This window comes from Cebus imitator, unplaced genomic scaffold, assembly GCF_001604975.1.
Source record: "Cebus imitator isolate Cc_AM_T3 unplaced genomic scaffold, Cebus_imitator-1.0 Scaffold4, whole genome shotgun sequence".
NCBI lineage: Eukaryota > Metazoa > Chordata > Mammalia > Primates > Cebidae > Cebus > Cebus imitator.
In genome coordinates, this window is record NW_016107319.1 from 574,674 (window position 1) to 585,312 (window position 10,639).

At 47.1% G+C, this 10,639-nt stretch overlaps 1 protein-coding gene across 3 annotated transcripts in view; it reads right to left on the bottom strand.

Moving 5' to 3' along the window:
* NDE1 (nudE neurodevelopment protein 1) overlaps positions 1-10,639 on the bottom strand; it is a 60,335-nt gene that overhangs the window by 37,323 nt on the left and 12,373 nt on the right. For all 3 annotated transcript variants that reach the window (XM_017533210.2, XM_017533196.2, XM_017533203.2), the window contains one exon: positions 1,339-1,464. In XM_017533210.2, coding sequence (XP_017388699.1) covers positions 1,339-1,421 — 83 coding nt within the window. In that variant the 5' untranslated portion in view covers positions 1,422-1,464. The remainder of the gene's footprint in view (positions 1-1,338; positions 1,465-10,639) is intronic.

Below are 10,639 nucleotides of genomic sequence, written 5' to 3' on the forward strand. Positions count from 1 at the left end.
AGCCAGGCATGGTGGCACACGCCTGTAATCCCAGCTACCTGGGAGGCTGAGGCAGGAGGACCACTTGGGTCCAGAAGTTGCAGTGAGATAGGGTCACACTTGTGAACAGGCACTGCACTTCAGCCTGGGTAACAAAGATGCAATCACAGGTCACTGCGTCCCCGACCTCCCAGGCTCAAGTAATTCTCCCATCTCAGCCTCCCAAGTAGCTAGGACTCCAGGAACATGCCACCATGCCTGCTAATTTCTGTATTTTTCGTAGAGACAGGGTTTTGCCATGTTGCCACAGCTGGTCTCAAACTACTGAGCTCAAGCCATCTGCCTACCCAAAGTGCTGGGATTACAGATGTGAGCCACTGCGCCAGGCCCTCAAATAATTTTTCAATAAATAAAAGAAACTAAAGGTACTGGAATAAGGCCTCTATGTACAGACTGTAAAGACCCATTAGAAATAAAAACAAACAGTGACAAACCAAAAACACACATGTAACTCCCAGATATGAGCACCCACCAAAACATAGGTTTCGAATTTCAAAATCTGCAACAAGATATTTTCATAGGCATAGGGAAAAGCTCTTTCCCTCCACACAAAGAACTGACCAGATAGGGCATCTAGGAACTGATAAACTCTTCTAGAAAATAACAGGGAAGACCAGGCATGGTGGCTCATGCCTGTAATCCCAGCATTTTGGGAGGGTGAGGCGGGCAGATCACTTGAGGCCAGGAGATCAAGACCAGCCTGGCCGACATGGCAAAACCCTCTTTACTAAAATCACAAACAACTGGCCAGACATGGTGGCGTACACCTGTAATCCCAGCTACTTGGGAGGCTGAGGCACGAGAATCACTTGAACCCAGGAAGCAGAGAATACAGTAAGCCAAGATGGCACCACTGCACTCCAGCCTGGGCAACAGAGCGAGACTCTGTCTCCAAAGAAAAACAAAAAAGAAAAGAAAAAGAAAATAATAATGAAAAGTGGCATAGTAAGATAATCAGGACCATAGGTCTGGAGTTCAAATTATAGCTCTACTACCTATAGGCTGTGTGACTGTGGGCAAGTTATCTGCCTTCACTGAGTCTCAGTTTTTTCATCTATAAAATAGGGGTGTCAATAGTTTCATCACAGGCAGTTTTGAGATAGTATAAGTTAAGCCTTCCACAGCACACTGTAATCCCAGCTACTTGGGAGGCTGAGGCAGGAGAATCACTTGAACCCAGGAGGCAGAGATTGCGGTAGGTGAGATCATGCCATTGCAGTGCAGCCTGGAAATAAGGGTAAAACTTCACTAAAAAAAAAAAAAAAAAAAAAAAGGAAAAGCAGGTCAAGTCGGACTGACCTCTGCTTGTAGGTCATTGCCAGATCTTTCCAATAGTTAGCTTCTTCTTCCTCAGAGCTGAAAGTCTTTCCGGAGTCCTCCATGGTGAAAACAGTGGAAGAGATCAGTCTTCTTGTGGCATGGTGTCTAGGATAGAAGGTTTGAAAATGATTACTCACATCTGGTTAAGTAGTTGATGTTTAACAACAACAAAAAAATAAACTTCATGCTGCGTTAAATTATTAAATACACCAAAAATCTGAAGTGAACCCAAACAAAAGACAACCCACTCAACTATTACATTCCCTGGGTTAACATCAAGGCTCATGTACATCCATATACAAATATTTATTGAGCACCTACTATAGGATCAAGGGAGCCAAGTTAAATGTCTCCAAGATGCCTGCCTTCCCTAAAGGGGACTCAGCCTGGTGGAGAAAGAAGGGGGGGAATGGAAACTGCACATAAATAATAATTATTATTATTATAATTAACTATTTGAGACAGAATCTTGCTCTACCACCCAGGCTGGAGTGCAGTAGCATGATCTCAGCTTACTGCAACCTCTGCCTACTGGGTTCAAATGATTCTTGTGCCTCAGCCTCCAGAAGAGCTGGGATTACAGGCATGCACCACCACGCCTGGCTAATTTACTTTTAGTAATGACAGGGTTTCACCATGTTGGCCAGGCTGGTCTCGAACTCCTGACCTCAAGTGAACCAGCCGCTTCAGCCTCCCAAAGTGCTGGGATTACAGGCGTGAACCACTGCACATGGCCCCATGTAAATTATAAAACTATGTGTCTACTGCAGCCACAGAAATGTGCACACGATTTTGACATGCAATAAATTGCATATGTTTGAGTATACACGTTGGTATGTTTTGACATATGTATGCACCTGAGAAACCATCATCACAATCAAGATAATAAACATTTCTATCAGTGCCCAGGATATTTAAGAAGTTCCAAACTCAAACTCAGTCAAGGAAGACTTCCTGGAATAGGTGACGCATGAGGAGCATGTGAAAGAATATGAAAGAACTGGAAGGCAGTGGTAAGTGAGTAGGGAAAAAAGAGGACACTACACAGAGGGGAATGAGGAGAAACAGCCAGGCACTTACAGGGGAGGTAGAGAGAGTCTGGTAGGCCTAGGTTGAAGGGTAAAGGAGCAGAGGGGAACCTGGACAGACTGAAATAGATGGCTTTTGCCATCTGTGACTTAGTGGCAATGGGAAACCATTGGAGGTTATTAAGGAAGAGAGTGATGTGATCTGAATGTCATATGATGGGCTCTCCTGCTTAAACAGCTGGTCCTGGTGGCCATGGACAGGCAGAGGAAGGACAAGTCCAAAGATGGAGAGACTTGCAGCAATGCAAAAAAGAAAGGAGGGCGGAGGCCAGGCGTGGTTGTCACACCTGTAATCCGAGCACTTTGGCAGGCCAAGGTGGGCAGATTGCTTGAGCCCAGGAGTTCAACAGCAGCCTAGGCAACATGGTGAAACCCCACCTCTACTAGACATAGAAAAAAACCAGTCAGGTGTAGTGGCACATGCCTGTGTTCTCAGCTACACAGGAGATTGAGGTGGGAGGATCATCTGAGCACAGGTCACAGAGGTTGCAGTGAGCCAAGATCGTGCCACTACACTCCAGCGTGCGTGATGACGTGAGATCCTGTTTTAAAAGGAAAAAAGAAACGAAGGTGGCCCGCATTAGAAAGTGAGAATAGGCTGGGTATAGTGGCTCACAACTATAATCCCAGCATGTTGGGAGAACAAGGCAAGATGACACTTGGGGCCAGGAGTTCAAGACCAGCTGGAGCAACACAGCAAGACTCTACCTCGACAAAAAAAAACTTTTAAAAATTAGCCTGGTGTGGTGCAACACATCTGTAGTCCTAGCCAGTTGGGAGGCTGAGAAAGGAGGATCATGTGAGTCCAGGACTTTGAGGCTGCAGTAAGCTATGAGCATGGCACTGCACTCCAGCCTGGGAAACAGAGACTTTGTCTTTTTTTTTTTTTTTTGAGATGGAGTCTAGCTCTGTCACCAGGCTGGAGCGCAGTGGCACGATCTCAGCTCACTGCAAATTCTGCCTCCCGGTTTCAAGTGGTTCTCTTGCCTCAGCCTCCCGAGTAGCTGGGTTTACAGGCATGCGCCACCACGCCTAGCTAATTTTTTTGTATTTTTAATAGAGACAGGGTTTCACCGTGTTGGCCAGGATGACTTCTATCTCCTAACCTCGTCATCCACCCACCTCAGACTCCCAAAGTACTTGGAGTAAAGACGTGAGCCACCGCGCCCAGCCACCAACAGAGTGAGACCTCGTCTTAAAAAAGGAAAGTAAGGGCTGGGCGCAGTGGCTCAGGCCTGTAATCCCAGCAATTTGGGAGGCCGAGGTGGGCAGATCACCTCAGGTCAGGAGTTCGAGACCAGCCTGACCAACATGGAGAAATCCAGTCTCTACTAAAAATACAAAAAAATTAGCCAGGCATGGTGGCGCATGCCTGTAATCCCAGCTATTCGGGAGGCTGAGGCAGGAGAATCGCTTGAACCTGGGAGGCGGAGGTTGCGGTGAGCTGAGGTCTTGCCATTGCACTCCAGCCTGGCGACGGAGCTAGACTCCATCTGACAAACAAACAAAAAAAAACAAAGTAGGAATGAAGATGGAGAGCGTAAAAATTGACTCCAAAATTATCTAGCCGGTAAACTTACCAGAACTTGATGAATTATGACTTTTTGGAGTAGGGGAGAGAGAAAAAGGAGGTGAGAACATCTTCTGCGGCTCTAGCTTAGGCAGCTGGGTGCCACCACCATCTGCATCGCCAGAGATAATGAATTCCAGAAAGTGTGGTGCCTCACATCTGTAATCCCAGCACACTGGGAGGCCAAAGCAGGTGGAATGCTTGAGCCCAGGAGTTCCAGACCAGCCTGAGCAACCTGGTGAGATCCTATCTCTACAAAAACAATACAAAAACTAGGTGGCCATGGTGGTGTGTCTGTAGTTCCAACTACTCAAGAGGATGAGGGGGGAGCATCACCTGAGCCCAGGGAGGTCAAGGCTGCAGTGCCCATGACCATGCCACTGTACTCCAGCCTGGGCAACAGAGCAAGATCCCATCTCAAAAAAAAAAAAAAAACAAAGATTCTCAAAAGGAAAACTCTTGGGTAGGTGGGTGGGTTAGGGAGAGAGAACAAACCCAGTCTCAGATGTTCACAGCTTGACATGTTCATGACACACCGAGATACTGCATTGGGCTAAAACTCAGGGTTGAAATCGGGTCAACAATATCCATTTGAGACTCATGCGTCTATGGTTGGTTTTTCTCTTTCCTTGTGACAATGAGAGATCGTAGGGACTGTGTATGGAACACCAAAGAGTGCCAATATTGGAAAGTCAGGCAGGGAAAGAAATGATAGCTGAAGGAGGCAGAGAAGAAACAGAGTGAGAGAGACGAGGAGTGACAGAGATGACAATCAGGAAGAGTGTGCTGTCCTGGGAGGGGACAGTTTCAAGGGAAACATTCCAGTGTCACAAGGGTGCAACAGAGAAGCAGGGAAGATAAGGGCTGGAAAATATCCACCAGGCTGAGTGAAAAGTCAGTCACTGGCGGTATGAGCAAGATGAGTTTCTAACCTGTGGAGGAGGAAAGACAAAGAACTGAGTGCAGGAGTCACTGGGAGGGGAAGATGAGGAAGGAGATGGAATTCTGGAGAACTCCCTAAAAGAGGATGAAACAAATTAGCCAACAGCTAGAGGAGGTGAATGGTAAGGGCACTGGCTCTCAGGACTTTGGGCTGTCCACAGCAGAGGTGAGGGAAGCACATTTTTTTTTTTCTTTCCTAATAGACAGGCTCTTAATCTGTCATCCAGGCTGAAATGCAGCAGCACAATCATGGCTAATTGCAGCCTTGGACTCCTGGGCTGCAGTGATTCTCCTACCTCAGCCTCCTGACTAGCTGGGACTACAGGTGTATGCCACCATGCCCAGCTAATTGTTTTTTAAGAGATGGAGTCTCACTATGTTGCCCAGGCCGGTGTCAAATTCCTGGGGTCAAGCGATCCTCCTGCCTTGGCCTCCCAAAGCACTGGGATTATATGTGTGATCTATCACACCCGACAGGAAAGCAGACTTCTATTAACAGTTGGGCTAATGGTTTGTATAATCCCTGTTGATAGAGCCTGCCTGATGTAATCATCTACTTTCTGAGTTTATCTGAGGCTCTGAGCTTGTCAAAAGAGCATAAGGAATCCAAATAAGACTGTGTCCAAGGCCGGACACAGTGGCTCACACCTGTAATCCCAGCACTTTGGGAGGCCGAGGTGGATGAATCCCCTGAGCTATGAGTTTGAGACCAGCCTGGCCAACATGGTGAAACATGGCTCACACCTTTATTCCCAGGGCTTTGGGAGGCCAAGGCAAGAGGATCACTTAAGCTCAGGAATTTGAGACCAGCCTGGGCAACAGATGGAGACCCCATCTCTTGAAAACCCCCGTCTCAGTCAGGGGCTGTGGCATGTGCCTGCAGTCCCAACTACTTGGGGGGCTGAGGCAGGAAAATCACTTGAGCCTGGGAGACAGAGGCTGCAGTGAGCTGAGATTGTGTCACTATACTCCAGCCTGGGCAACAGAATGAGACCCCATCTTAAAAAATAAGAAGGGGGTAGAGTGTTAATAGCAATCATTACCAAGGTCAAGAGCAGGCGTAAACCTAGGCTGAGGACTCCCCACTCAAGGCATAAGCTCTAATAAACCCAGATCTCATCTAATATGTAGTCATCAAACCAATTCTATAGCAACAGGAGCCGAGGGCCAAGGCATATATTAGTGAGCATTGTGTGGCCATTAAGACATTGGTGGCTGGGCACGGTAGCTCACGCCTGTAATCCCTGTACTTTGGGAGGCCGAGGTGGGTGGATCACCTGAGGCCAGGAGTTTGAGACCAGACTGACCAACACGGTGAAACCCCATCTCTACTAAAAATACAAAAATTAGCTAGGCATGGTGGCAGGTGCCTGTAGTGCCGGCTACTTGGGAGGCTGAGGCAGGAGAATCGCTTGAACCCAGGAGGAGGAGGCTGCAGTGAGCCAAGATCGTGCCACTGCACTCCAGCCTGGTGATAGAGTGAGACTCCATTTCAAAAAAAAAAAAAAAAATTAGCCGAGCGTGGTGGCAGGCACCTGTAATCCCAGCTACTCAGGAGGCTGAGGCAGGAGAAGCGCTTGAATCCCGGAGGCAGGGGTTGCAGAGAGCCAAGATAGCGCCATTGCACTCCAAACTGGACAACAAGAATGAGACTCTGTCTCCAAAAAAAAAAAAGGCATTGGTGATCCTATTGAGGGCAGTCTCAGTCCCACAGCATGGAAGGACTTCAGCACACAATAAAGTGAGGAAGTGAGGAACCAGGAACTACATAAGCAGACTGACTCTCCCTGTAGTTTGGAAAAAGATGTACAAGATCCAGTGTGATCAGCCCCCTGCTTAGTTTCCCACACATCTCCTCCCTCACCACCTCTCATTCACTTATGTCCCAGCCACATTGCCTTCTTTCTCTTCCTTGAACAGCCAAGCCTGGCAAGATGCAGTGGTTCATGCCTATAATCTCAGTACTTTGGGAGGCTGAAGCAAGTGGATCACTTGAAGCCAGGAGTTCAAGACCAGCCTGACCAACATGGAGAAACCCCATCCCTGCTAAAAATATATAAATTAGATGAGCATGGTGGCAGGTGCCTGTAATCCCAGCTACTCAGTAGGCTAAGACAGAGAATCTCTTGAACCTGGGATGTGGAAGTTGCAGTGAGCTGAGATCCCGCCACTGCACTCTACCGTGGGTAACAGAGCGAGACACCATCTCAAAAAGAGAAAATAGTAATAATAATAAAAGAAAAGAGCTTCTTAAAGTACTGTTATCTTGGCCAGTAAGGCTTAAAACTTAATCCTCAGGAAAGAAATGAATCTGAGATGTTTTAGGAGGTGCGTCCATTGTGGGGCAGGTTCAAATTACAAGCGGGCTGATGGGAGGTATGTGGTTTTGGATTTCAGGGACTGAGGAGAAACTAAGCAGAGAACTGGATTTATGTCACAGCCTGCAAAATTGTTCATTCCAACTAAGGGACAAAAATCACAGAACAGCATTTCAACCAAAAACCTTTCCATTTTAAAAGCAATCCTCAGGGAAGAGAGACGCTGGAGGCGAAGAAGAAGTAACAGCTGCATTTCACTTTATCGTGAAACAGCAATCTTAAAAATACAAGATTTTGCCTTTGCCATTTAAAAATGTCAGAGAATGGCCAGGCACAGTGGCTCACGCCTGTAATGCCAGCACTTTGGGAGACGGAGGTGGGCAGACTGCTTGAAAGGCTGAGGCAGGTGGCTCGCTTGAGCCCAGGAGCTTGAGACCAGCCTGGGAAACATGGAAACCCTGCCTCTACTAGAAACACAAAAATTAGCCAGGCATGGTGGAACATGCCTGTAATCTCAGCTACTTGGGTGCCTGAGGCATGAGAATTGCTTGAACCTGGAGGTAGAGGTTGCAGTGAGCGAAAATCCTGCCACTGCACTCCAGCCTAGGCAACAGAGCGAGACTCTGTCTCAAAAAGTAAATAAATAAACAACATGAAAACGTCAGACCTACTGCACTACTCTCTGCCGCAGAAAGTAGGCAAGATGACTTGGAAGGGTTCCCTTATTCGAGCATTCAGTACTGAATCTGACCTTTTGTTTGCTGTGTGCTGGACATTTCAACAATCATTTGCAACATTATCCTCCCTAAGCTGTGCAACTGTAAGAGATGGCTAAGCAGGACAACCACTCTGTTTCCTGGAAGCAGAAACATTGTATGCCTTGGCCATCTCTGCATGTGTATGTGAGCGGCAGAGGCAAACTAGACCCAAGTTCAAGGGGCCTTTGCATTCAAGTACAAGGCTTCCCAGGGGTTGCAAACTGACTGACTGGGGGTCAGATTCACTTGTTTCATTCTGCCCAAACGATCTTTTTTTTTTTTTCTTTTAAGACAGAGTCTCTCTTTGTTGCCCAGGCTGGAGTGCAATGGCATGATCTCAACTCACTGCAACCTCCGCCTCCTGGGTTCAAGCAATTATCTTGCCTCAGCCCCTCTAGTAGCTGGGATTACAGGCACACGCCACCATGCCTAGCTAATTTTTTGTATTTTTAGGAGAGATGGGGTTTTGTCATGTTGGCCAGGCTAGTCTCGAACTCCTGACCTCAGGTGATCTGCCCACCTTGGCCTCCCAAAGTGTTGGGATTACAGGCGTGAGCCACTGTGCGCAGCCTCACAGTCTTTTAAAAGGCACTGTAGGCCAGGTGCATTGGCCCACAACTGTAATCCCAGCACTCTGGGAGGCTAAGGTGGGCAGATCACAAGGTCAGGAGATCGAGACCACCGTGGCCAACATGGTGAAACCCTGTCTCTACTAAAAATACAAAAATTAGCTGGATGTGGTGGTACGTGCCTGTAGTCCCAGCTACTCGGAAGGCTGAGGCAGGAGAATCACTTGAACCAGGGAGGCGGAGGTTGCAGTGAGCTAAGATCACGCCACTGCACTCCAGCCTGGTGACAGAGCAAAACTCTGTCTCCAAAAACATAAAATAAAAAATAAAAGGCACTATAATAGGCAGGTGTGAATGCCTGGTCTCAGTATACACAACTTTGTACCTGCTATTTTAAAAGTGGATCCCACATGCATTTATGTCATCTGTGACCACTAACCTGCATTCTCAATACACCATCACACCATCATGCCCCAGCAGCTCTGTGGACAAATCTGACTGGAGCATATAAGGCACAATGACAGACTAGGACCCAGTGGTACAAAAAGTATCTATTTTGCACAACTGAGATCTATGCCTCCTTCAAAAACTTGTTTCTCGCCAGGTGTGGTGGCTCATAACTATAATCCCAGCACTTTGGGAGGGTGAGGCAGGCAGATCGCTTGAGCTCAGGAGTTAGAGATCAGCCAGGGCAACATGGTGAAACCCCCTCTCTACCAAAAATGCAAAAAATTAGTCAGGTGTGGTGATGCACGCCTGTGGTTCCAGCTACTCAGGAGGCTGAGGTGGGAGAATCACTTGAGCCTGGGAGGTGGAGGTTGCAGTGAGCAGAGATCACCCCATGGAACTCCAGCCTGGAGCCAGAGCAAGATCCCATCTCAAAAAAAAAAAAAAAAAAAAAAAAATCGTTTCCACGTGCTTTTTTCTTTTCTTTTCTTTTCTGTCATGTTTTTACATGGTTAAAGCTAACAAAAAAGTCTGAAAATATACTTGAGACTCACGCCTCCGATTTTAAAACTCTGGAAAAAAAAAAAGCAAAGCAATTTCTTTCAGCTTTGCTCCAAGAGAAGAAAGCTAGCACAGCTAATCAGGAGCAATAAACATAGAGAAACCATCAGTAATTAACTCAACACCCTTCTCCAACCCGCTCCATACGCTTCCCCATCAAAACAAACAGAAGAGCAGGAGGGAAGAGAAAGAGGTTGCCAAATGTCAGCACACGCCCCGACAGCCAGGACACAGGATTTACATTTTGCAGAAGTGACATCACTGGGGCAACAACACTCAAGAGTCAGCAAGCCTGGCTTCTGTCTTTGCGCTTTCCAAGTTTATAATGATCAATCTACAAAAATACTTAGGCAAGCAAGGACGCATGTTCAAAGATGCACATCATCATTCATGAATGTGGAAAACTGGAAACCTCAATGTCAACCGAGTACTGAATGGAAAACAATGTAGTTGTTAAGAACTGTACATACTAATACGGAAGAAAACTCGTGATAGGTAAAAAATGGGTGCCCATTGTTATTTCTTTCTTTCTTCACACAGAATAGAAAAGGGCCTGGAGGATGCATCAAAATGGGGGTGAAGCAGGCCCTGCAGATTTGTATTTGACATACTGCTTTAAGGTAAACTACATACACATATATACAGTAAGCATAGATTGCTTTTGAGATTTTAAAAAGCTTGGGCTGGGCGCGGTGGCTCATGCCTGTAATCTCAGCACTTTGAGAGGCCGAGACGGGCGGATCACCTGAGGTCAGGAGTTCGAGACCAGCCTGGCCAACATGGTGAAACCTCATCTTAAAAAAAAATAAAAGAGGCCAGGCGCGGTGGCTCAAGCCTGTAATCCCAGCACTTTGGGAGGCCGAGGCGGGTGGATCACGAGGTCAAGAGATCGAGACCATCCTGGTCAACATGGCGAAACCCCGTCTCTACTAAAACTACAAAAAATTAGCTGGGCATGGTGGCGCGTGCCTGTAGTCCCAGCTACTCAGGAGGCTGAGGCAGGAGAATTGCCTGAATCCAGGAGGCG